Here is a 27800-nt window from a genome sequence, read left to right on the forward strand (position 1 = left end):
GTGCGTTTCTCACGACAGGTGCCTTTGATTTTTTCCAATTACTCTTCGAGTAAAGTAAAGTCGACTCGGACGTCGAAACGTCGAATCGAATCGAGCGACGAGGAAAAAGCTGCATCTTCCGTTAATTGTTACGACTCGTCGGTGATACGACGTATTCGTCGAGAATATCGTTGCTCTCTAATTTTGGAGACACTAGGAAAGATGATCGTATAAATCATTGCCGGAGAAACGAAACGTGTCTTCTGTCAACCTCGTGCGCGTGAAAACGTGCATACATATGTGTCAGAGACATCGATTTTCCAACGAGCATACGCAGCTGGTGGTGGTTCCGATCGGTGGAAGGATTCGTACGAGCACGATGAACGCCGAGCGTTGTGCCTGAAACGAAAAAGGACATATTTTGACAGCGCGAGAATCGAAAGAGGCCGAGGGGACGTGTGGTGTCGCGTAGACTCGGGCGCGCGTTTGCGAACGCGCCCATCGCGCGTCCAACATGGCTACCACCAGCAACACGACGACAAGCGCCGGCGAAACGAACGGCAGTAACGTGCCACAGTGGAAAAGAGACTTGATTCAGCGTCGTCGGCAACAGAACAAGGTTCTCGCGAATAACGGAGCCAGTGTGAAGCTATGTTCGGCGGTGATCGGCTCGTCGACAACAACGACGACGACAGGCGGGACATCGGAATCGGTGGTCGATCCGACCGGTAGTCAAGAACAGTGTATAGCCGGCAATGTGCCATCGAGATCGTGGACGACGAGCAGCGGAGAGGACAGTGTGAATATGGTTAACAGCTCGAGTGCTAACAGTGGTAGTGGTGGAAGCGCCATAGCTGGTGTCGTTGTATCATCTTCGCCGTTTTTCTCGAGAGGACCGGCGTGTGGCGCCATCATCAGCAGCGGAACGACCGCCGCCACCGACGTTGCCTCGACAGTCGCGTGCAACATGCGTCTCGAGGTGGATCTGTCGTTCTGCTCCGACTCGGAGGATGTTGCGAACGATACTCTAAGCAAATCGTCGACGGACATGGAACGAAAATCGGAACACGGTGACAGTTCGGAGATCGAGGATTCCAAACAAGACGGAAAAGGGGCCGATTTGTTGGCAGGCTGCGACGATCATCGCGCGTGTAGAACGAACAAAGTGGAGAGAGAGCTTCTCGCGGATTTGTCGAAAATGAAAGCCGGTAAAATGGAAACGGAAATGGCGAGGAATCGCGCGTCGGCCAGCGACGACGGAGAGAGCGACAGTTCGGAAGAACTGCAGTACGGACCGGGAATCGTGAACAAACTCAAGAGCAAATACCTTAATCTTACTCTGAAAGAGATGAACAAGAGTCGCGTCTCGGTGCAACGTTTCAGACGCGCCGCGAGTCTCGAGGATCTGCTGGACTGTGACGACGAACCGGGAGAGAAGAACGCGAGGAAGTACACGAAAAGGACGACAACCGGTGCCGCTACGAAAACCGACAGGTACAGAAACGCTTGCCGTGGTAACGAGTCGATGAAACGAGCCCGAAGCGTCGAAACTCTGATGAGGTACAACGGGACGGACGAAGTCGGCAGTACCCACGGTGTATCCGGTCGCGTGGTGACCAACGGATTGAAGCAGGACCCGGTCAACGATCACATTATTCTGATCGATCGTAGCTCGGTGAAAATAGAGAGCCGATTGGGCGAGCTGGACAGGCCCAAACCCGTGAACAAGCCGAAAAGAATCAAACCGTTGCTGGCGGAAACGGAAAGGCCGCCGCCGGATCTAGTCAAGACCACGATGAGGATCTTCGAGGGGTCCGCGAAGAAGCTGAAACCGAAAGGCGAGGTGGCCGCGAAGGTGGCCACGTTCAAAACGATCAACGACACGTTCAAAGCCCAGGCGCAGAAGAAGGTAGGGCCGAAACCACCGATTCAACCTAAACCGTTCGTCAATGGGAATTCCAGAGCGCCACCAGGATCGCCGAAGAAAATCGTGTTGCCGCAGAAACCCACGGCCGAGCTGATCGAGAGCCAAGACGGCCAGGAGTATCACATCGACGGAGTGATTACGGATCCCATAGTGCAGTCGGTGTCGTCGGTGGTCAGCAAGTTCCAGCAAATCGAAAAGTCGCACTCCCCATCCCCGTCGCCCGAGCCATCCTACAAGTTGAAATTCTCGCCCGCGCCCAGTCCCGAGCCACAACTAAGTAAATTGAAATCCTCTCTGGAGATCAACGTCAAGTCACCGCCTGTAACGCCCGTTCTTTCCCCCAGAATTTCCTCGCCCAGGTTGCAGAGTCCCTCGTCCCCGATGAAGGACACGCTCAGGCAATGTTCACCACGCGTTCACAGTCCTCCGTCCCCGATGAAGGATTTCGTCAGGCAGAATTCCAGCCCCGTCCACAAGCCACCGCCGAGTCCCAGCAGGGAGTTACTTAGACAGATGTCCGTGACCGAACCCTGTAAGATCACGCCGCGGCCGCAACTCGAGGAGAACGGGAATATCGTCAACGTCGAACAACATCCGAGGCAGCAGCAGCAGCAGCCCTCCGAGAGGATACAGCACAGTCCTACGGATCAAGAGAAGCCCGAGGAGAACAAGCCACCGATCAACAATGCGAATCACAGCGACGACGAACTGGCGGAGGAGGTCGATGCCCCAAAGACGATATCGAAGACCGCACTGGAGAATATCGCGAAAACCGGCGTCACAATGCAGTTTAGTTTCAACGACAAACCGATCTCCAACAAGAGTTACTTGCCAGGATTCAAGCAGAATGGTCAGAAGCCAACGGACGAACGTCAAGCGGATGCTCGGACCGAAACGAAGTCGTTGTCGCTGGAACCTGCTCGGGGCAAGTCGTTTTTGTCCGCAGGTTCCACGAACGTCGTAACGGATCAAGAGACCGTCTCGAGGCTGCAGGAGAGGTTAGAACTGGACAAGTGTGACAGGAAAATCGAGGACAATAAAGAGGATACGACGGATACCAAAGCAAACGTGGAAACCAAACCGATCGGTGCTATCTGCAGCCTGGGTCTGATCAAGTCTCCGACCAATACCTCGTATCCGCAAGGGAACGAGTTGAAGACGATAAGATGCCAAAAGGTCGAGTCTCCGCCCCAAAAGCAAATCGGGATAATAAGACCGCTCGTGTCTACCAAGGCGCAGCATCCTCAGCAGAATCTGAGCAATCGGGAGTTGGAGAAAAATCTGATCAATCGAGTGAAAAGTATAGAACAACCTACCAAGGTTGTGGTTAGCCTGAAGAGCGCCGATGAGATTCAACCCGCGAAAAAGTCTGGCACGGGTGGAGCCGGACTGTGGGAGACGAAGCCCTGGAACCAACAAAACAACACCATGGTGTTCAATTTCAGTAACCGGAAGGAAGTGCCGGATTATATCGAGAACGACGGACTTATTATCAAAAAGAAACGGGAGAAGCCAAAGGTGAGTCATCGCTACGACTACTTCCAATCTCGCTCGTTTCCCTCTCATTCTATCGCAGTTTCTCCAAACCGCGCCAATATTCGAAACTGCGTGTCTCGAAGGGTGAATTCGGACAATCGTTCGTTTTCGATCGTAGTTGCAAACCGAATTATTCGACGTTAGGGTTCTCTTGAGCGATATTTTTCTACTTAACCATATCGTTGTATATATAATCGGTGTATACAAGTACAAGTTGTAAATTGCGTAGTTCTTTTATTCACAAGTGTATAATTTTCCATCGAATGGAATGATTAATCAACTCGTGGTTCGATAGATAAAGTTAGTAAATTTATCTGTTTAACGATATGTTAGAACCGATAGCTCGTAGCTCGCGACAGGCAACGTCTCAATAAAGATATCAGTTTGATTACGCACGAGGTCCGAAACACTTTCTTAAACTAAAATAAAAGTTCGTCGGTTGCATAAGTTCATTAAAAGCAACGTTTCGAAAGGAAAATACCTTTCAAACGTACGATGCTCCTTTGCTCGAACGGTCTGAGATATGCCAATTGGAAACTGAAGAGTTCGTGATCGGATTATAAATAGCTGGATATCGACACGGTTCAATGGTACCCTGTCACGGACCACTTTCTTTTCGTACGTGTGCGTATAATTGGAGCATTTCACTTTCTTTAATATGACTTACGTTAACAAAAGCGTTGCTGGCGTTGCGTTCGAGGCGTACGTGCTCTCGGGCCGCGGCACACGTAGAATTTTAAGTGACGTCTGAGCATTCGTGGCACGCGGTCACATTTAACCAGCTCGTACACGACATTTATTTGTTTTCCATTCCACAGCGTCGAGTAGAAGGATGTCGCGCATTCGACTCGTCGTAAACTTGTCTCACAGCTGATGCCATACCGAATCGAAACGGTAACGCGACTTTTCTGACAGATACGCGCTTCTTCTATTCGATCGTAATTCAACTCCTGACATCGAACTCGTCTGTCGCGGAGCTTTGAACTTTAAAGAACGTAGACCGTTAACCTGGTGACAAGGGTTTACCGCTACCGGTGAAATCGAGCGTATTCCATGTTCCATCGAAAAGCTAGAAAATTAAGATCGCGATCGGCAAATCGAAGGTGGCGACGAGGCTGACTTTCTCGTATTAGATAACGCGGAAGCTCGATCGTCCGGTATACGAATCGCTCTACAATTTCTTTCAGCCGTTCTCGGTAATTTTCTAACGATCATCGCCTTGCAATTTATCACTGTTCCTGGAATTATCGACTTTTTGTTGCGTGATCTTCATCTACGAACATCTCGTCGAGAGACGTCCGTCTAATAGTTGTAACGGGATTTTCGCGAATCGACCTCCGGAAAAGAGGGAACAACCGCGCTGTCCTGATACACGGAAGGACCGTTTAACGAACGGGAAACTGGAGCGTGCATCCAGATCTCGAAATCATCGTCGAGCCATACGAAGCGAAGAACGTGATGGATTTTTGAACGTTTACCGCTATGCATCGAACGACACTCCTCGTGACACTTTCCATTCGATCGAGTCAAGCTCCGTCGTCCTTGGGTCGACCGAAAGGCCTTCTGGAGTCGCGAAGGTAGCGCGTTCTTTCGCGTAGCACGTGCATACGTGTCTTATTCCGTCTACGCTATTTCCGTAGACTATCTCTAGTCGTAAGTAGCTTTCTCACGGATTAAAAGCCGGATCTGCAGCTATCTATGGAAATTTCTGACGTTAGAACTCGAGAAGCCCCTGCTTGTCCCCGATACAATTAGATTATAGTCGTAAGGACAAAACGGCCTACCTATCGATACCTGTGCGATCTTCGTGGTATGTTCGCGAAGCCTCTGTTACACCTCTGCAAATTTATCTTTGTCGTAGCTGCGAGAGGAGGTGTACGATTACGCTTGTACTATGTTTACCTTCGGCAGTCAGGGAAAGGTAAAATTTCGCGGCGGTCTGCGTAATTCGATTGATGACATGTCGCGGATATCGGATTCCTTGTCTCATAACGTTAGCACGGTTCGACGCTGCCGTATATACGCGTAGCGTGTGTCAGCGTAGATCAGCGATTCCGAAGTTGCTACCGCTGGTTGCTGCTGATGTTGCCGCCGCGAATATAACCTTCCTTCGTTGGTAATTAAACAGAAATTAAGTGGCTACGGATCTGGCGATAACGAAATTGCATAGACGTGCACGCTTCTCGGATATCGAGTTACGAAATCGAACGGGCGCCGGTAAACGATGCTAATCGATCGAAAGTTTGTCCGGTATGTTCGATGCCGAAACAAAAAGGGCGACAAAAGTTCGAACGAAGTGGGAGGAGATTCTGGTTTAGGCTCGAATGTAGGCAGATCGGTCGAGATACGCGATAGTACTGCGTGCAACACTCGTCGGTCGCGTTAATTAACCTTCGACGACCTCGTAATAATTGCGCAAGCTCGAGCGGTGCACCTCGGCAGCGCGTGTAACGCGTCACGATGCAGTCGGTTATAGCGAGCTTTAATAATTGGCCTAATTAATCGACGAAAATATTCACAATGGTTCGGGATCCGCGCACGTAACGAGGTAAAAGGCTCCCTTCACCGTGTGATGCGCCAACGGAATTAGGCCGTGGAACGATCCTCCGTTCGGAAGACCGTCCTCTCTGTTTCTTTTTTCTTTTTCTTTTTCTCTTTTTTTAATGTACGACGCTGAAAGAAGAAGAGGAAACACGGATAACGAATATTCGTGATCGATCAAGTTGCATCGACGATCGCGCGTTTTCTTCGTCGCCCGTTGCCAGCGACTTTATAACGAGAAACGACAGGAATGAAGCTAGAACCGGGATAGATGTAATTGAAAAAGGAAAAAAATAGGAAAATGAAATAGAATTGCTGAGTGTAGTCTCGTGGCATTCCTAGAGGTAGCCGACTGAAACGATGAGCGTTTCGTAATGCAGCCGGAAAGAAATTAATTGCAGAACAGAGCGTTACCAACTTGGTATTACGTGGACGGAAAGTATACACGTGGTTGTATTTTACACGCAACCGAGCTGCCCCGCTATTTTAGGAAGAGCATTTTTCGATCTTCGATAAGCTACGATAAGTCTGCCAATAATAACGATAAGATTTGTATTTTCGCGAGTTCTTTCAACGTTACGCGAACAGAGCTTATCCAGAAGTATACGTTCGTAAATATTTCCACTTGGGCGCGATAGAGGATCCGTGTACATTTCGAATAACGCTGTTTCCCGTAACGGTAAAATCTTTCACAATCCTCCGAAAGTTTATCCCCGGTGAAAGCAGAAATTACGTGGCATTTCTGCGTCTTAATCGTGCCGTAGCAGCAACGGAAATCAAGAATTCCGCGTTGTCGTTGTCCGAGTTTCAACTCGGTGGGAGGCTCGAAAGCCTCTCGGCGTTGACTACGCTAATTACCGAGGAATGTGGATGTTAACTGATAAACCAAACTCGTTACGAGACCAGTTATGCTCGTTTTCCTTCGCGCTTATTATTATTACGTTACAATAGCCGGCCGATACATTAGTTTTGTCACCATAAACGTACGATTAGCAGGCATTCGTCTTGTCCGTGTAACAACCCGCAGGGAAGTACAACCGATGATTACGCGCTATTACATAACCGTTAAATACGTTCCTTTGCTTTCTATGTTATTACTGTTATCACGAATCCATTATGCGTTAAATGCTCTACCGACCGATGTAACGTTGCACGCGTAATATTCGGAAAGGAAAATCAGTTTCGACGAAACGCGCGCGACCACGATTTGCCTATCTTTCGTTATAAAAAAAAAAAGTTAAAGATCTTCGAAGCGCGTCAGACTGTCTTCTGTTTCTTTAATTTCTTCTAGAAACAGACCATGCACGCTCTGCGGTGTGTCCTCCGTTTCAACGGAAGTACTACGATCGGAGTAGCATGTTTCGTGTTCCATTGAATTCCGATCGACTTATCGTTGAATGTCGTACAACGCTTAACAAGTTGTCATCGAAGAAAGATAAACACACGGCTACAGTTGTTCTTGTATAAATACAATCCTTGCTCGTATACCTAGACAATTTAGGATATATCTGGATGAGTCAGGCAGTTATTTATTTTGTCTTATCGACTGATAATTAAGAGGAGACAAGAACGGCCAGTTATTGAATACCACCGATGCGTCAAATGCTGTTTCATCGATCGTATTTTTTTCAAAATTACCATCGACAAGGGATTGGGCGTGTTGGAAGGGAAGGCAATACGATTCGATCGAGAAGCTTCGATGATTTTGCGTAGCTCGTGCTATCGCTGGTATATACTCGCGAGATCGCGGCAGAGAAAGGAAACGCGCATCGTATCGTTCGAAGAACCACTGTTGGCTCGTTTCGTCGACAGGTTTACCGTATTGCATGCAAGTACGGTAATCGAGTTTACGCCTGGAGAAGGTATCCTTGACCTTCTTTCTTTCGATAACTATCACCGATAGCCTGTTATTCGCACCTCGTCTTCAAGTTCGGCTTACCGTTTTATCTTGCTAATCTGCGATCGCATTTTTAATTCGTCCAACTCGATGATACTTTCTAGATTCTCGTAGTCTTACTTACCGTTGCTTGTAAACACACAGCACGTAGCAATGTTATCGCGTTAGACGTCGTCATCGATGATCGTTGGTCGAGAAGATAGTTTAGCCACGAACGGATTCGAATAGCGAGATTCGGTTGTCTCGAGAATTCGATGGAGACGTTTCTTTTCGCTCCTTTCGAGGAGAGGGGAACGAATTCGCAGTTCGTCTCGATCGGTCGGCGGTCACGGGAGGTCGTAGTCGCTGAAAGAATTTGCCAGGTAGAAGTTGGATAGCCGATCAGCCAGCTAAGAAATGGCAGCGGCATCGTGGCTGGTGACATTCCATACCACGCTATGGGAATTCTCGTATATGGTCGTCCTAGAGGGACGCGAGACTGTACGTACCGCTTCAGCGAGTGAAGCTGGCTAGGCCCGTTATCGCGTTTCAGACTCGCTCCTTAGGCAGACCTTCTAAGGAACATTGCGCTCTAACGATCGTGTCGCAACTGAATCAGCCGCTAAGATTTTTGGTATGTAGGCCACGCGACAATAGCTTCTCTTTCCTTCGCGTTATCTGCTCTTCCGCCCGCGGCGAACAATGCATTCTTGCATAATCGATGCTCGGAATCGTGTCATCGTGATCATTGAAAATTCGACCGGCTCTCTACTCCGAGTTTTGTAATTCCTAGTGGGAAGCTCCGATCCACCGATTCATCGTCGGTCGTACGATCGCGATTCGTACTCTGTAATCTTCAACGCGTGACTTTGACCGGTCGGAGAACGTTTCCAGAACTGGTGGAGAACCGGTTGGTCGGTACGCGCGATACCATCGTTGCGCTATCGATTTATCGTTTCGTTAATTCCGGTGATCGATACGTTGAACAAACGTTATTATTGCGTCGCCGAATGTTCGCCGCGTGGATATTAAACCGTAAAATGGCTGCGTAACTCTGTCGGTAATCTCCGAGCTGACGCGAATTTTTCGCAATTGAAAGCAGCTCGCTGGCGATGCGACACACGGGCGGCGTTCTCTCCGATTTATTAGAAGTCCATTTGCGAAATTAATCGCGGCACCCGGAGCTAAAAAGCGATCATGGGAGGATTAACGAGGCAACGTTAACGAACTTTTCTCCGTTTACTGGTACGGTTCGAATCAGCCAGCTGTTGCATTCCTTAACCCCATTACGATTCACGTTTTTATCATCGCGGCGACGCAGTAAATAAGCGGCGATGGCTTGCGTGGCCAGTCTTCGGTTATTCCGGACGATCCAAGAGATTTATCGGCCGTTCCCTCGGTGGACAAATTCAAACTCGAGAGGATCAATTTACCGAGATGTACCCGCTACGTGTTTATTTCTCGTGCGCTTTTTCCAGCTCTCTTAATTGGTCCGTTGGATAAATAAAGCCAAAGATAAAGTAACCGAATGCCACGACCGACACGCTTATACCGCACGATGGAATTTTTTCAATTGACGTCGTGAACGCGCGCCGATCATCCGTTTTCGTCTTTCTAACGAAATTCGGTGTGCCTGACCTCGTTTGGCCTTGACCAACGATCTCTGGAGAAACTCGAGTGGTAACGCGAGCGGACAGCTGGTCGTGGATCGAATTTGCATTTGCATGCAAGCCTCGAACGTTGTACGGTTCGTTCGACCCTCTCACCCTCCTTCTCCGGTTACGTAATGGATCCAGTTTTTGGCAAAAACGCGTCTCTATCAACGAACAGGAAGATATTCGTTTTAAGAGCCTAATAAATACCAGGACGCTTACGGTAGTCAAAGATAAAAGCTGTACAGCGACCAATTAAAATCGTATCGCCTGGTTGTATATCACCTTCGGTGACTTTAACGACCTTCGACTAGCATTAGAAACGAAAAAGTCTATGGCCGGTATTTTAGATCCGAAAACGACTTGACGTTTTTTTTATCCGTCGGTGTATCTGTATAATTCGATCCATTACGGAGTAGAATGTACGGTATCAGCGACGCGAAAATGGCAAACGCGTAAATGGAAATCGCGGAAAGGTTATGGCAAACGACCTCCATGGATTAATCTCGACACTGTATGAATCATGCCGTCGGGACTGTGCGAGCTCCAATTTAGAAACCCGACGCGACGCCACGATCCACCGACGAGTCATATCGCTGTTTCCGTGAAAAACCCGCGACGAGGCAGCGTTTCGATTTTTCGCAGTGTCGCGAAATCGTGGCTGATTCATAGGATTTCGAGTCAGCAGCGGCGACCACGACTAAACGGAGAACGTTCCGGGCGACAAATAAATTTGTCGAATCCGCGAATAGACGGAGAACAAGACTGGGCGTGGTCTCTCTTGCATAATTTCGCTGTCCTACGTCCCACGGGACGGCGGCCGTTCAAATTGACGGCGAAGCGAAGAAACGCGACGACTGCCGAGGGTAGAACAAAGGGGAGAAAGTTTCTACTTTGAGGAACTGGTATCGAAGATAAAATCGGTTTTCTACGCCCGTCGCGACTTATATTGTTCCGAGTTAGCGCGAGTCGCGACGAATTTCGCGTGACGAGACGAATTCACGAACGACTGAATTTCTTCGAGAATTCACATGCAACGAATATGACGAAACGTTGCATCCGTTGCGCGGCGTGTCATCGTGTAATTTCCACGTGATAACGTATCGTACTCTTATCATCGTGTACTTCCTTTTTAATAGAAATATACAATCGTAAACTTCTGACGAGAATTTATACGAAATTGGCTATGTTTCCGTAGCGCAGAGGGGAGCGCCAAGCTTTTTCCGTACGAACTTAGATAGCAAATCTTTATAGTCCTCGGTTTAATAGAATCATCGTTAACGCACGCGCCTAATAAAGTCAAATAAAGCGAAATTAACATGACATTAATTATTCTCGTGCAATCGTGTCCGTGTAGAGAGATTACAATTTCATACATATGTATGTAGATAGCTGCATTGTTTGAGCTAGATTGTTAAACTCGTTGCTTAGAGACCACGAGTGTGTGACGTCTGCAAAGCTGGCCGTGGTTCTCGCCAGGAAACGAGCTCGTTAAACGTCGGGTAGAGCTGACGAAAAAAAAGTAGCTACGCGTATTACAGCGATCGTATCTTCTCTGTCCTTTTTCTTCCTTTTTTATTTTTATTTTTTTTTTTTTAATAATAGTAATCGTCTTTGCTGTGTCTATATAGGGAGCCTAAACGCAAACCTTCGAAATCGAATATGCTATTGACACGAGGTTTACTTTCGAGACACCCCATACATCCGGTTCTCCGCCTTTTTTGACTCTTCTACGTGGTTCGAACACGACAAAGGGTTAACTTATGCGGGCTTGCACCTCCGTGAACGCAGGTGTATTCGAAGAGAGGTTGTTCCTATACGATCGTTAGGACAGTGTCTTGGACTCTCGGAGGGTTCAAGGTCTAAGCAGTACAGGCGATACCCTGATACGCTTGGAATAATGGAAAGAAGCGTCCTGGGAATTTCTCATGAAGTCAGCCACCTCATCTTTAGGTTCATTGTCGTTGCTTCCTTCCCCTGTCTTCCGTATTTTCCCTTAAAAACTACCTTTTTATCCTTGGAAATCCTTTCGATGCAGTCGGTTAAGCCATACTGCACGCTTGGTTTACGATATCTTAGTTCCAATTAATACGTCAACTCGAGCGAACGCGTTCGACCATCGATAGCGTCGGATTAAAAGTCGTCGATGTGGTCGGCAGTCGGTAGATCTGGTAAATTAGAAATGTTGCCGGTACACGGAATAAACCAAGATCGATCTAAACGTTTATTCTATTTACGATACTGGATTAGTGTTAATTCCAAGGTGTCCAAGTTAATCCGCCTACTTGGTTCTTTATTGAGCGAGAATGCGCGATAAACGCATCCAGAACGATTTTTCTCACGACGTGTTATCGCGTGCAATCATTTGCGTAATATAGCCGACACAATAAAGAGATACCAACCGCGCCACGGAAGCAACGGAAATATTGAGTTACTTTCTTCTCACGGCAGCATCAATGAACGTTCATTATCGTACGGACGATAACGCCACGGATCGATTAATTTCGCTCGCGCTTTATTACACATCCAAACGTAAGTTGTCTGTCTGGATGGAAGAGATACGCGAGGTTGTAAAACAAGCGAAGCTTGAAAGTGCACGAGTTTAAATAGTCGAAACAGGAATTCGATTCGATCTATGAACGACGTTTAGAAACTCGATTCGATGGGTGCTTCTACTTTGGGTTTTCTTCAAAGATAGATTGCCGATATTTATGCAAATGCAAATTTTTATCAACGCGAATAAAGGTATACGGTTTAAAAATAATATTAAACAATACTGTAACGAATACTTTATTTTAGATATTGTGTACGTACTGCAGATCGTTACACGTCTAAATTTCTCGTGAATGCACGAACATTCGCAATCTACCGACGAGGCTACGTTTGTCTGACCGCAGCTAGATCAGTCGACGTACCTACTTAACGTTTTAATTTATAACCTTGTCGTATCTCTTTCACCAGGAACACAGGTTCGTAATTGAAATAATCTCAACGCGCGTTTTCGTCATAGCTTTTGAAACCGTAAACCAGATTGTATCGCACAGCGACGACTCTGTGTCTTCCATCCGGTGATCGATAATCCACCGCGATCCGTGATCGATATCTTTTCGTTCCAGTGCATCCGCGGCACGTTATATTCAAATCCAGATAGATATTGCGTTACGCGGCCCCGATTTCTGCTCGTCCGTAATGTGGCTTCGCGTTATGATCCGTGACCGCATTTTTTCTTAGATCTCGCCGTTCAACCCGAATTCTTTCGGTCGCGCGGAGAGAGAGAGAGAGAGAGAGTGGGAAACGGAAAAGAACGAGCGAAAGAAATTGTCGCGAACAGGAAAGAATCACTTTCGAAAGATGCCGATTATTTCTTCTCTGGCGTACGGATCCAGAGATTCGTGGCAACTCGTACGAGAAATTGCTCGTACGTACGTGTCGTCTCGTTGACGAAGAACGCGATTCCGTTCTATTGATCGTTCAACGAAACGATCGAGCGACGTACTCCGCGAATCGCGCAGATTTTGTCACGCGTTCGGGATTAAACGCGTCATCGCGAGAGATACGCGTGAAAACAGTCGCGTGTTTGTATCTTTATGTTCGTGTCGGTAGATACAGAGACAGCCGTGTGCGAAAAAGTAGTGGAACTCGAAATAGTAGGACAGACGGACGATGGTGCGTGTCGAAGACGCGTTCGTGTCGCTTTTCGTTCGACTCGGTTTCCAAATCGACAGGATGTTCATTCACGAAATAATTGAAAGGCGGCGGATGTCGATGAATAACGCTCGGTCGAGACGCGTGTCGTCCCGTGCGAGCGTATCCGACATTGAGGGCTCGAGGGAAGCGTATCGAGGAAGTTACGACGTTTATAGTTGTCTCTGCGTTAACCTACGGCACACTCGATCTCGCCTCGACATCTCGATACTCTTTCGATATCTGCACGTCGAGTGTTCTTCGAGACGCTTTAAACAGTCTTTCTTATTCTTCGAGACACCTGGCGCTGTTTGTTCAGCGAGCGAACACGACTCGTTTGCATCGCGCACGCAAATTGCAGCCAAGCGAGCACGTGGGCGCGTCTCGCGCGCTAACGTGCATATAGACGATCGCGAAATCCACTTTGGCCGTAACAGACTCTGGACAGCCGGTTTCGAAACGGGCTTTGCGTCGATATACGCGGAAATTTTTTAAGCAAAGTCGATACTCGTAGCCGGAGGTGATTTTTCGCGGTTCGACGAAGCAACGATCGAAGGTGAGAAACGCGAGGCAGCGCGTTTCCTCGGAACTCGGTCGACGAGACTCGAAAGTCACCTCGCCGGATTCCACGCATCACGTTCCGATTTCGAGAGCTCACTCCTCTTTTTTGCTGGGCCCGCAGGTTGGCGACGGTGGCATCATAGTGTTGGACACTACGTTGGACGCGTCGACGACCGACGACGCCGAATGGGAACTCGCCGGTGGTCCACCTTCGCCATGCGACGTGTCTTTCTTCAACGATAACGTCCTCATCAACGGTCGCAGCAATCTCTCGAGGACACCGCGAAATCACAAGGTAAGCAAAACGTGTGGTTGAGTATTTTCGACTAGTTTTGTGACTCGCGAGAGTCCTCAAATGATCAAACGTTTATGCATTTGTGGAAAATTGAAGTCTGTAGAAACGTACGTATAAAGTACGTCAAGTAACTCTTTGTTTAATTTCTTTAGCAATATCGCATGAGGTTCCGCGATCTAATAATAACAACGCCGACTAAAAACACGAAAAAGCAATGACGCAAAAAGCTCGGAATAATCTGTTTGTTGATCTGCGACGAGCGTGTATTACAAGATCGAGCGTTATCTGATGCGCGATAATTTGGGTTAAGTTCGAAAACTATACGAAAGCCTGTTAAACACAAGGATGTCGCGTTTACCGATACGTCCTATTACTTTTGCTCCTTTTTTTTCTCTTCGAAAGATAAGTTAACATCTGGTTATCGGACGGAAAGACACGCTATCTAATCTAATCAACTGCAGCTCTATAGTTGGGATCGCGCGGCGGGGGCTCGTTTAAGTGAAAAAGCAAGCGACGCAATACTGTAACCAAGGCCCTTGGTTCGCCGTGGGAATGCGCTTTCCCTCTTGAGAGAGAGATTGTAAAATATTCAAGGACAAACCGCACCGAGCCTTTCGGCTCTTCTCTCCCTTCGTACGGTCCCTTCTTTATTTCCTGTTCCCTCAACCCGAATTTTTAACGCATTTTTCGTCCCTGTCTGAAAACAGGCGTGCCGAAATTACGTTGTGTCTCTCGGTCGAAAATCGTAAGACGCGGTATCGTTGTATATTAAACCGGATGAAAATCAAAAGACGTTATTTGTGTTGTGTCACCGATAAACCTATTACAGCTTGCATGCTATATCCAGCAACCGTTCATCATGCTGATAGCTTATCTTTGTATATGTATATATGTATATCGATTTGCAAGGTAGTTATGCAGAGTCATGTTTGATTCTATACAATTTAGGATTTACACGCTGAACGTTTCCTTTTATCGCGTCATTCTTTCAGTCACAGTCGTATCTGTCGAGCGTCGTGACAAGATATGAAAAAAACTTTTTCGCTCCACGATCCTACCTTTTCCAGATATGTAGGTACTTTGGATTTTTATACCCGCGAAGGTTCAACGAACTACTCGCCAAAGCGAAAACTTACCGATCAACGAGTTTCGGTAGAACAAGTATCCCCGGTACCCGAAGGCTCGTTCTAGCTCGAAAGCGGATTAAACGATACTCTCCTTTCGAACTATAGATAATCGTTCTAAATAATTAATGTGCTATAACATTGTACAGGCGCGTCATTAATTTTCACGGCCCAGCTTCTCCCAGCGAGTTGCCATTAAAGATGAAATTGCTCTTGTACAGTTTCGACGATCGATTCGTCTCTGGTTAATCGACTGCGATTACGACGTCTTATCCCATGGAATTCTACGTTTCGACACCACGTGACTCATCGTGGTATTTGCGAATCTCCGGGGAAGCAGTCTCCCGGTCTGTTCCTCTTACGATGCCAAGCATATGCTGCTGCAGGCCGAAACGGCGGACCCGCGGCGCTGCGTCGACCGTTTAAAGCAAATCCAAAGTAAATGTACAAGCAAAGAAACCGAATAGCACAGAAATCGTAGATTGTTTTCGTCTTGTTGTCGGTGTCGATAATTATTAGCACGTTAAAAGATGGAAACGCGTCGATGGACGACTTTCTCACGGGCTCGAGTACACGCGGATTCCCGTGACGTTCCGTAGGTAGTCTACCTGTTACCAGCGTCGATTTGCAAAGTAAAAGTAGTAGCCGATGCACGAACCGGCAATGATTTTCGAGCAACGACTCGTCCAAGGAGTTAATCTACCGTGCTTCGTGGGAATGCGGCGAAACACGCGCAAATTCCGTTTCATGGTCGTCGCGAAACCGAGCAACACGATATGTCTTTCACGAGCGCAAGAGCACGCGTTGCTTTCGGATTCGGCGGAAATCTTTGTTTGTTTTACGCAACGGGCGACGGTGTCTAAAAGTCAAAGGCGAGGGACGATTTGCGTTTTTCTTTTGTTCGATCGGTTTACGAGCGAAACGACGGAGAAGCGATGATCGTGATTCTCTGGAAATTGAACCTTACGCAACGTGTTTTCTATCGATCCGAGTCAATAATGATGCATCGATGCTTGAGTCACCGTCGAGTAAATCGATTTCACGAGGCTCCGCCTAAGTTTCAATTTTGGTATCCAATTAACGTTGCACAGGCAGTAACCTTTAATAACGGATTACGTAACGAGCGTTATGAAAAATCAAAACCGGTAAAAGAGGCAATTTGCATATTGGAAAGTGGGATTGGCGGATGGGGGTAGGCGGATTTTGGAGAAACCGGTGCGGAATATTTCATCGTAAAAGCGATCGAAACGAAACGACTCGAGTGCCGCTTCGTCACGCTTATTGTCCAGCGATCGATCTTTCGGGTCGCGTCTCGAAAAAACCGATATCTCCTGAATCGATTGTTCGCCGATGCATCGTATTTTCTTTCTCGGATTTATTCCGCCGTCCGTCGAGCGTATCGGATCGATAGAAACTGCGAACAAGCTATTATACGACGTGGAATTCCATTGTGGCCTGAGTTATCGGCGAATAATTCTTCTCGAGTAGAAAATGCGGGCGTTGTTCCTCGCTCGACGAGGCGTCGTCCAAGCTACCAGCTAATTCCTACTTCGAACCACGCTACCAAGTCTATAAAGAGAGTTTAGGCTCGTACGAAATTGAATTCGATAGGATAACGGGATGATTAAGGACAAAGTTGCGCGAACTGCTGGCGAATCGGACGGTACGTCGGCAGTCGGAGGTTTCACAGTTAGCTCGGCTTAAATACCATTACCTTAAAACGGCGCTGACCGAAAGCAAAGCCGCGTACCTACCCATAAAAGTAAGTATCGCGTAAAGTTTATCTTCGCGACGCGAAAGCGTTTCCGCGCACTCGAAACGTGTTAGCTTAGAAATCGCGACTAGTCACGGAGAACGCGTACCGCGATTGCTTCTATGCTATATTTTAATTTTATTGGACGTACAGGAATTCTAACGGTGAAAAATTACACGGCTGAAAACAGCGGCGCGAGATGACGCGTTGCGCAACCCTGTTTGCATGCCGTGTTAGAAAAATTCTTCGAATTACCCGATGGCTAGCTCGTTGCTTCGCTACGTAACCCGCAGCATTTTTGCGCAAATTCTCGCCTGTTACGCTCGTCGTTTCGTTACTGCAACCTGATCCAAATAGCGAAACGCGTCGATGGTATTTTCCAAACGCGTTTCAGAAGACACGCGTATAATTCCCGGAACGAAGGTTTTCATCGGAACGAGCGAGACGAACACGGCACGTACTGCATCAAAGTGCAGGAGAAAATTGCTTGATTTTCCGACTCGATGCACTGAAAAAGCACGCGAAAGGAGCAACTTTCGACCGCGAAATTGTCGTCCTCGTCTGACAAACACCGGCGGTCGTCGCAGCACGCTGCTGCAGATAATTTGTTCTTTACGATCCACTTTGCCTCCGGCCGCGTATCGTACAGTTTCACCTCGCAAACAATCGGTTTTATTACCGATACTAGCCACGTACGGAGTCGTTCGACGATAAAGCACACGCGGCATGTGCCGGCGTGCGTGCACGTCGCTCGATAGGGAAATAGGTGAAACAAAGAGGAGGCTCGTGCGAAATTCACTGACCCTGTTCCCGGTCGAATATTTCAGCACCGTTGGAAATTTCTCTCCTGAAATCGAAGACGCGCGAACAATAACGCAACCGTAGCAACCGCGGGAATACGGTTCTCTTGTTTTCCGTAACGTACAGCGATACACAAATATCTGGCGTCTCGTAAAAATTCAACATACGCCATTGACAAGAATTATCAAATCGAGCGTTGGCTAAAATCAGTCACATTTAACGTACTTACGTTTGCTAGAAAAAGTATAACGAGGTGGTAAATCGAAGAGCGCTTTGAATCTCAAGCTACGAATCATCTTCGAATCGATATGTTCGCTGTACGAAAAACAGCCAGTCGCCTGTTTCTAGAATCCGTTTCTTTTCTTTCGCACCATACGTTACAATAATTTCAAATCGTTTCGAGTATCGAAACGCATAAACTTTACCGCCTGACCGATTTTATAGCCTCGTTGTATCTCTTTCACTAACAGCGTATTTGCCGGAAGGACACGAGCGATCTACAAGAAGAATCTAACGTATCCATACGTTGATAGTAGGCAAACACCGAGTGACAATTCGAGTATCGGCGTAACGTTCGAGAGGAACGTTCGAACTATTTTCAAAGAAACATATCGACGAATCTTAAGACACGTTCCGATGCCTACCATCGAATTGACGAACGAGTTATATACCAATTAATTAACCGTTTAATACATCGAGACGTTGATCAAAGGAATATCATCGCTTGACTCTTAATGGAGTGGTAAGTGGTTCCGCGAGAATCCGCGATCAACATCACCGTTGCTCATGCTTCTTTTATTTAATAGCGATCCGTGAAAGGTAATGACCGGCGCTCCGGTGTAAAGCCATTACGCGTGCAGCATCTGATAATGCGAATAATCGCGAGCGCGATTGATGGCACACTCGCACACGCTTCGGGGCTGCGGTCTTTGTACCGCGCGACAAGCGACATCGACCACTCAACCGATGGACGTCGATTCCTCGCAGTCATCTATCTTCTGCGTGAAATCCTGCTTACGACTACGATTAATGGCATGTTAAATGAAACAAGGAGTTTTCAAACACTTAGTTATGTCTCCACGGTTATCTAAATTACAGTCAAACGCGATATTTTAAAATTTCGCACTGATAACGCCGCTTATCAACGCGATTACCGAATCGTCGCGATACAAACAACGTGTGCATGAAAATTGGTCGAAGACGTAAACGTCTACGACGGGCAAACAAGCGCGTTAAAGATTGCTTCGGCGAACAATTAACAAATTCTCAGAAGCTGTACCGCGATAACGGATCGTTACGACGATGGCAGAATCATGTTGCATAATCGACTCGAATAAAACGCAAATGACATCGGTTCCAAATAATCGCAGCGTTCGCGAACGATATGACGTCGCAACCGAGCACCTTTATTCGCTGAATCGGCTAGCCTGCGATTCTCTTCGCGGACTCGTCGCCGATTTGTTAACGATTCGTCAGCGATTTTGCAACGTTCGTCGTCCTTGATTAAAAGGTAGGTCAACGATTTGAAAACTTTGTTTACGCGATTTCTTCGCTTATATCGAACAGATATTGTTACGCCATTGTTTTATCGTCGAATTTCATAAGTTCGAGTTCGATCGGCGTTGTCACGTCCAACGACAGGTGGTTTACGTCTGAAGATAATATTTCAAAAAGCGAAGAATATCTTTGCGAAGCAACGTCTGCCTATTGTATGTATATTTTGGTTATTTAACGCTAGCGTCATCGTGGTCGTCGACCCTATGGTGCCGTCACCTCCCGCAACAATTGCGAAATCATACCATTCTAGAGAAAATTGCACGACCGGTAATTCTCCTCGGCTTTGATTGTAATACAGTTGCGAGCGTTTCAACGCCGCAGCCGCTGGAAAATATACGAAAATCAATTGTAATTCGTGGGCTGGACGAAGCGCGGCGGGATTTTTTTCTACTTCGCTTGCTACCGCGCAGGAACGTTGTTCCGGATCGGTAGCAGGGAGAAAAAAGGTGAATTTGAATTTCTAATTTTACCACGTTGCGGAAAACCCGACGGGTAATTGCGTTTACGGACCGTTAGTATCTTGTCGAAAAGAGCTGCGTACAGGGCATTCCATCTTCCGCGTTCAACTTGGCTAACCTCGTGAGAAAAAAGATTATTTCGAGTATCGAAGTTTTTATCGTTGTAAGGCGCGTTTCTCCTGGCTGTTTGTCTCTACAAGCTTTTGAGATACGTTCTTTCGTTCGGTCATCGCAATATGCTTCGCATGGTTAACATCGATGCGAGTAAGGTGTTTCTCGTTCAACGTCACTCGAAGACGATTCCAATCCAAGGCTGTTTTAGTTTATCCGAAAACGATCTAAAACGATTTGTAAAAATGAAAATTGTACCGTCGCGGTACGAACAACTGCGCTCGCCAAAGATTTCTTCGATGTTGTAAGAAACAACGAAAATGTTCGTAACATTGGCTAGTCGATTGAGACTCTCTGTACGCTAATAAATTCAGCCGGTGTTGCCTCGTAAATACAACATCGCTTTGTAAGTTCTTTTCGAGGAATGCACCCCGCGTGCATCGCCATTGAATAGGTCGCTCGGCGCGTATGCAAATGAAGAAATAATGTAAACACTCGTAGACGCGGGCAATTTGCTTCTAACGTGCTCGTGGGACCGTGCATGTGAACGTGTATGTGACCGTTTATACGGTAACGGTATTCGAAACGATCCATCCGATCGACGCCGAATACCGGTGTAAATAATCTTCGAAAAATTCACGCGAATCGCTCGTCGTGCATAACGTTAATCGCGACGAATAGAATAGCCCGATTCGATGCAACCACTTTCTCGTTCTTTGGATCTCGTTATCGATGGGTATCGATTATTGCAAAATTTAACCCTTTCAGGACTGACGAGCAACGAGTTTGCAAAGAGTAAAAATTACATTTAGAATATGCATGAAAGTTCACGTTATCGTATCGTTGGATTTATCGAAAGAAAAATTCGTTTCGAACCAGTTGAGATCATATTTAAAGGATCTCTACGAAAAGTCGAAGCCTGTGGTTCGACGCGGTTTGACGCTACAGAGTTGAACGTTCGAACAGCGGTCGTTTAAACGGAGAATCAAAGAACAATTGGCTTCTTGTCCGCTTTTCGAATGCGCGATACCTCATGGGCCGTTTAATCTTGTCAGCGCGAGAAAGATCACAGGTTTTGCCAGACATAACGGATACGTACGCGTCTAGTTTTTACCGCGTGGAACATGCTTTATGCGTCCATTTGACGCGGTCGTGCGGTGAGATACGCGGGTGTTCACGGGAACGGGGCGTCACGACGATAAATTCCTCGATGCTTTTATGTTGCCTGCCGTGCACGACCTGGCCAAAGCGACGCGGAGAAAAGGCTTCGACTTTACAAGTCCGCGTCTCCCCTTTGAGTTTCACTGCTCGACCTATCGCAGGGTTCGCGCCGCGTTAAACTTTATGTCTCCCTCGCGTTTGCAAATTATCCCCGAACGATCGCCTATCCCCCAGGTTAAGCGCTACGTCCGTGAAACTTGCGCGAATAATTTATTGCGCGCCATTACGACTTCGTCGACTCATTTTCTCGAATTAGTTCTGCATGGTTCTCCGTTGCAGCGTCGGACATTGTTTCGACTGCGAATAATCTTGAAATAAAATTTAGAGCGAACTACGTTGCTGTCCGCGAAGCGACGCGACGGCATTTCAAAGGCATTACGAAGCGGCGCGGCGCATGTGGGACGTAAAATGTAACGCATAATACGTAAAAGTCCGCCTGGCTTCCTCTTTCTATTGTCCGCCGCGATAAACGGTTTCCTTTCTCGAGGACGATAAGAGGCGCATTGTTTCTCCGGTTGTGGTCGAAAGTAACGATGGCTTGTCCGCGACATTGTAGACGCACTTTTCCTACGACCGATTCCTTCCTGCGGAGAGTCGTTGTCATCGAAATCGAAAAATTCTTCGAGGTTGCCGAGCTTGTCGGGGAGGAACGAATGTGCAACGCGAACGCGATCTCTAAACGAGGCGGCCTTCCTCTCTTTATCGATCGTAAAGATGCGAAGCAGAAACCAAACGACTCGTTATCGAAATTCCTGTTTGTCCGTTTCTTAACGAGACCGCAGAAAAACGCGAATCTGTCTCTCGAAATCACGCCACATTGTATTTATATTATCGCAGTAGCGGATGTTTCTACGCGTTTAGAAACGCGTTTCGCGCACCTCGGTTTCGTCCGTGAATTTCTCCTCCTAAACGTTCGCCAACGGTTATACGCGCAAAGTTTAAACGGATATTCACCGACAGCGTGCTCTCGAGGATGATTTTATGGTCGAGAAAGCACACGCGCGACGCAACAAAAGGTTTGCGCTCTTTCGAGGGTAGTTCGGTTCGCCGTTTTCTTCCTAAAAATCAATATACCGGCGACCAATGAGCGCGAGCCTCCGATGGTTCCCATGTATCTCGGTTCGAAGAACGATTTGACGCTCGTTGCACGCGAAACACGCTCGTCCCTGCCAGCCGAACGTCCAGGATGTAACTTTCCATCTTGATATTTGCCTTTTGCCAATGGCGCGCGTGTTCTGTTTATCGACATAGTGTCGCGATTTTCGCGCCAAGAAGAAAACCTTTTCTTCGCGTTCGCTCCGATAGTCGCTTCTGCTTAGGCGTACGTGCACGGATTCTAAACGTTCCAGTCGTTCGTTCAAAGTCGTTTCAAGTTGTTTCGCCGAAAGAAACTTTATTACGGAAAAAAGTACGCTCGAGAACAAACGCTTATTAAACTCGAGCGATATTTTCTTCCGAACGAGTCGATAGATGCTCGAACAAGAGACTCTGCTAACCAGTCGATAGGCTGTTATACCGGCTGGAAACAGGTGATTATACGATGCAAGTTCTTCTGATCGCTGTCGATGACCCGAGACGGATGGCAGTTCGTAATTAACTGGCACCATTAATTAACTAGGACGTTCCGGACGTCGCTGACCTTGATCGGCCAGAGTGCTCTTTTCAAACAGTTCGTCGACGAGTCGATTAAAAATTTGCTCGTAAAGCTCGCGCGTGCGATCCTATCGAACGTTCTTTCATTGTGAAACGATATACGCGAAAGGATAAAACGCGTCTACTCTTTGTTTGGTGCGTGCCGGAAACTCGTTCGAAGGCATTCGCCATTGTCGCCGCTCTTCTCAACGATCTCCTTCCTTTGTTCGTTAAACGACGAACGAGCGTTCTCCGCTGTCGTGTCCGAAATAGTTTCGCAGCTTTGAAAACTCCGTACACGTAGTTAACCAGCGAGTAGTCATCCTCTGCTCGAAATAATCGCAGATACTGTTACCAGCTCGGCAAGTCCAAAGACCAAGGATTTATTTGCTCTCGCGATCTAGTAGCGCTATCGTCGCGGACACAAGCGTCGCTATGAAACAAACTAATCGATGCCCGTCGCACGAACATTCAAAAGAGAAGGTGCCCTCCACTTTTTTTTCAGTAAACAAGGCTACGATAGTCTGGCACGTTGAAGGTCCTCGTGGACCGAAATATCGGATGCACGATGAACGGCGAGCTCCAACGACTCTCTAGAAAAAGAATTGCTTTCTCTTTTGATGATCGCGTTCATGGACAAGAGACGGACGAGGAGGCGATGTCCTCGCTCGCAGTCGAAAAAGCATCGAGTGTGACGGGTTACTGTTATTCCAGGCTGTGTGCCGTTGTTTGTTCTTCCCGTGTCTTATTTGTAACCGGCAAAAGACACGGACCTTTCCGCGTCGTATAACCGTCTGATTCGCAATAATCGTGTGGTATCGATGTATTTCGATCGTTGCAAAAGGCCTTTGTCTCGTCAAATGGTGGAATTCGGTGCATTTCCGTTAGACGCGAAACTTCTCTATCGAACAGCTTGCCAATTCGATGTGCTATCGAACTGACCGATATATTGCGTTTTGTTTCAGCATCGAATACAATTTGATGATACGGCTACCCGTACCTTCGAATATCCGAGCGAGGCGTCGATGCTAGAGGGTGAGAGCAGCGTGGATGGCGAAACTTCCGGTTCCGTCGAGCAATCAACTCCGATCAGCGGTAAAACGTCCTCGACCAATTCGACGACCAACATGCCGACCCTACTCGGTAATTTTAATCGTTGTTTCTCGTTACCACGAACCAGCGTCGCGGTCAGACTACTTTTTTTTTTCTTCTTTACTTTTACTTAGGAAAGAATGTAGCTTTTATCGAGTACATCGTTCCTTCACTAACAACGTATCTCGTTCTTTTCGGTTTTTTCCAGAGGCGACGTTCATACACCACGTTATGTCTCCCGTGAACCGCTGCAGACAATTGCAATTCCTTTTGAATGTCGACCCCGTAAAAGAGTCTCTAGTATAAATTAGTTCCATAGTTTCTAGAAACGCTTCACTTTCCCTACACCGACTTTAACCGACAGTTTTTCCTTATCTTCGTCGAAAAAACTTTCCGTGTCTTTCTTGTCGCTATATCACTTTCGAAACATTTCGTTAGTCCCTCGCTCTGTATACGTCGTTCACGTTTCTCTTGTCCAACTCTCCTAGATCGCGTAGCGTGCTGAAAGCTAGTGCTTGTTCCCCGCAGGTGGTGGTGGTGGCCTTGCCAGTTACACTCCTAGCAAAGTGGACTTGACGTCCGAAGGGTTCGAGCTGGGCGTGACCAGAGCCGTATCGTCGAGCTTGCTGGCAACATCGACATCGTCGTCGACGCCGACAACCACCGCGTCGAGCCAAGCGGACAACGAAACCGAAGTGGATTACCTGAAACCGGCTCAAGACGGGGGCGCGTGGGGCTCCGAAACGACCGGTGATCTCCTCTACTGACGCGACCGAAGAACTCGAAGATCAGAGAAAGACGCGTGAAGCGGGAAACTCGTTAAAAAGCTCAAAGGAGAGCTCTCTCTCCTTGGAAGAGAGAGCAGGGGATCCCAAAATTCCGACTACTCTGAAGACTAATGGCAAAGTATTTTTCTTTCCTTTTTTCGTAGGCAGAGTCGCGGAAACAGTCTTTTATAAGAAGGAAGTAAACAGTCGTTACGAACAAAGAAGAGAAGCATGTCGAGAGTTCCTTCGAACGTTTCAACGTGACGATTGCTCACCCTATGAGTATAAGCAGAGCTGCAACTTTTCGAGAAACGCATCACCCGACGCGTTCGCGGTCGAAGCGAGCGTTACGTGTGTTACGTAGATAGTTCGCTGTCGTAAGAACTGCGCGCAATACTTTTTCCCGACATAGGGTACGAATCAAAAGCAGGAAAGGGGAGTAAATATTCGTTCGCGAACGCGTCGAAGCAGAGGCAATCCTTTTCTTAGGTAATTAAGCGAAAAAACGGTATCATTCCAAGTATATGCATTTCTTTGTATTATTACGATAACGAAGTGAACAGACTTTTCCTAAGTGACGCGTAACTATAACTGCCAAGATATGTCAGTGCATTTCTTTTTTCGATAGCACCTTAAACGGAGAGCCCAGTGATCGGTGAGAAAAAGAAAGAAAAGAAAAAAAAAAAAAACGAGCATATCACCTTTTTGGTACATTTTTATAACAAACGAAGAGAAGTCGACGATGGAACTGAACATTTTGTAACCTTTTTGAGATTACTTTAATGCTGAACCCTTCAACGTTCAAGCTGCCAGTCAAAGGCCAGAGTTGTATGCAGGATTTTTTAAAAAAGAAAAAAACAAAAACAATTAAACGCAATAAGAAAGAATCGTTGCAGAAAAAAAGAAAACATTGGAACACTCGAGTTCAGACTTTTGTAAAAGTTTTAGCCAAAGTAGAATGTAAGTCTACTTGATATACTTAATAATATGTATATGTACAATAAGTGAAAGTTTTGGTCCAGGAATAACATTGCAATTGTAAATTCCGAGAAATTCGTTATTTATACCAAATGTATGATATATCATACAGATATCCTTTGCGAATGCTCAAGATAAGACGATAGATGTATACACGATATTTGTTTTGTTGAGTTTGTTTCACTTTTCGTTTCTTACATCTAGACGTGGACCAAGTAAAAAGAAAAAAAATTAATAATCAATAAGAAAGATACGGGGGAAAATATCGATTTGTTGGTGAATACGAGCGTTAATTTTAAGCGAATCAAATTTTGTACATATTAAATTATTATCGATCTCAAAGTTTCGCAAAGTTTATACACGGAACAATTAAATTGCTTTGAGATCGACTTATTACGTGTGCTTTTCTGTTTTTCTTTTTCGTTGTCCGTATTATGTTTGAAGTGGTTACACGAACGTCGAGAAATTAAAAATGTTATGTTGAATCGCGTAAATGTTCGAAGTATGATTGCGGCAGTATGGTTAACTTTCTACTAAGATTTAATCGCGTGATCGCGGACTGATTCAAGGGTAAACGTGCGATACGATGATAATAATTACCGATAACGATGCATTTATACACCGAAACAACAACTGTGTTCCAGTTTTCGTCACTGTATTTAGTAGACGCTAGTATTCTCGTACTATTTTCATTTGATTTCACGTTATCGTTTGATCGATGCTTGATGGGTCTGTGTCACAGCGTTGCATTTTACACTGTGATATTTTTCTTACTTTCTCTAATAACGACATATAATAATTGCTTCCGAATATTTTAAGGAACCAGAACCGTGTCGACCGCTCAGTTTGTATTTTCGCAGTATGTACTACGTATCGGAGTGAGCGAGATTACGATGGACGAAACATTCCAAATTCTAATAGCACGCGTTTTTGCGTTTAACCCAATCGGTCGATTGATTGCGAATCGATGTCGGTAATCTCGCTGCTCCGGTCGAGGGAACTCCGTATTATTTCTGTAAATTATTGCTGTACAGTATGGAGAGGCATCGTCGTTCAAGTAAAGGATTAAAAAAAAAAGGAAATAGTATTATCCTAAGATTATTCTTATTGTTCTTCTTATGATTATGATTACTCTCATTATTCTTATTATTGTTATCATTATCCGAAGCTTGAATCCACAATTACCTTATTGAGTATACTTACCAGTTAGAAGTATTGTGTGATGTATCGTCTGTGTGTTATTAAGGTATTCAAGTAATAAAATGAAACAAGTATGCCCGAATTATTATATCGTCAAGTCTATCTTTTTCGCGTGTCTCGTCAGGCTCCCAATTAAGAAGTAAGAATGTACTATCAAAACTATTCTTATTTATTTAAATAAATATATACAGTTTATTGAACGAATAAATCACATTTCAGTAAATTCGTGGTCCAAATAAGTACATAACTGTACATCCTTGAAAAACCTAACCGAAGTTTGTGTTATTTGTATATCGACGTGTAATATTCCTCTTCCAAATCGTACAAATCGGCGGCCATGTCGTCTCGCAGGGATGCTAACTTTTGATCGCATTCAGCTTGTTTTGTCCTAAATAATTTACTATTTTGTGCTATGGCTTCGTTCACAGATGGAAAATCGTTGAGTATCAAATACTGCTTTATATCGGAAACTAGCTTCATCAGGGATTCTCCCGCGCGAACGATATTCGCCGCCCTGACGTGCATTTCATACGTATCTTGTTCGCATTGTGTCATCCGAGATAATTGCGAATCGCTTTCTCCTTTCGCTAGCTTTACAATCTCTGTAAAATAACAATCAAACTAATTGAACGTCTGCGAATAATTAGAGGTTAGGTTTTAAATATCATTAGTATATTGAATAAAACCAATCGTTTAAGTTCAACGAAAATATCCATCAAACAATAGGTTGTTATACTTGCATAACGTAACATCGTTTTTTCATTTAAAAAAAAACCATCGATTCTCTTATTATTATGTACCGCGCAAAAAGTGAGGTTATATAGCATACCTTCGAAATTTTCCAACATCGATTTCACATCCTCTTTTAACCTTGTTGTATAAGACTTCAACAAAGCCTCCTTGCTTTGCGGTAATGCTCGCTGTGCTGCCATTATTTCAAATAAAAATTAACAGCCCTTTATTTACGACGACGAACTCCGCACGTTGCGACAACACAAACTGTTTAGAGCACTTCATAACGGGATCATAACAACGCCATTGCCTGATGCGATTTT

The 27800-nt window shown here is 46.1% G+C and overlaps 2 protein-coding genes across 3 annotated transcripts; one reads left to right on the forward strand and one right to left on the reverse strand.

Annotated features, from left to right (window-relative positions):
* The first annotated feature begins 354 nt into the window (after positions 1-354).
* On the forward strand, positions 355-26953 carry bif (protein phosphatase 1-binding protein bifocal). 2 transcript variants are annotated; one of them, XM_069113420.1, is made up of 4 exons: positions 355-3424; positions 13878-14051; positions 23674-23851; positions 24329-26953. In XM_069113420.1, exons 1-4 carry the CDS (start codon positions 494-496, stop codon positions 24565-24567), a joined length of 3522 nt encoding a protein of 1173 aa, XP_068969521.1. In that variant the 5' UTR covers positions 355-493; the 3' UTR covers positions 24568-26953. The 2 variants fall into 2 exon arrangements, with proteins under 2 accessions (XP_068969521.1, XP_068969522.1); XM_069113421.1 differs by lacking the exon at positions 24329-26953 and adding an exon at positions 24009-24301.
* Positions 26894-27791, reverse strand: LOC138180036 (mediator of RNA polymerase II transcription subunit 22). Its single transcript, XM_069113456.1, has 2 exons — positions 27575-27791; positions 26894-27347 (listed from the first exon to the last, which is right to left on the reverse strand). Exons 1-2 carry the CDS (start codon positions 27675-27677, stop codon positions 27028-27030), a joined length of 423 nt encoding a protein of 140 aa, XP_068969557.1. The 5' UTR covers positions 27678-27791; the 3' UTR covers positions 26894-27027.
* Positions 27792-27800: the final 9 nt, after the last annotated feature.

The sequence above is a fragment of the Bombus flavifrons genome, chromosome 5 (assembly GCF_040668555.2).
Source record: "Bombus flavifrons isolate JBK064 chromosome 5, iyBomFlav1_principal, whole genome shotgun sequence".
In the NCBI taxonomy this organism is placed as follows: domain Eukaryota; kingdom Metazoa; phylum Arthropoda; class Insecta; order Hymenoptera; family Apidae; genus Bombus; species Bombus flavifrons.

Coding starts and splice junctions, on each gene's coding strand:
- bif (XM_069113420.1), top strand. CDS start 494: ATGGCTACCACCAGCAACACGACGACAAGCGCCGGCGAAACGAACGGC. Junction 14,052..23,673: donor GGACACCGCGAAATCACAAG/GTAAGCAAAACG, acceptor GTTTTGTTTCAG/CATCGAATACAATTTGATGA. Junction 23,852..24,328: donor CAACATGCCGACCCTACTCG/GTAATTTTAATC, acceptor TGTTCCCCGCAG/GTGGTGGTGGTGGCCTTGCC.
- LOC138180036 (XM_069113456.1), bottom strand. CDS start 27,677: ATGGCAGCACAGCGAGCATTACCGCAAAGCAAGGAGGCTTTGTTGAAG. Junction 27,348..27,574: donor GATGTTGGAAAATTTCGAAG/GTATGCTATATA, acceptor GTTATTTTACAG/AGATTGTAAAGCTAGCGAAA.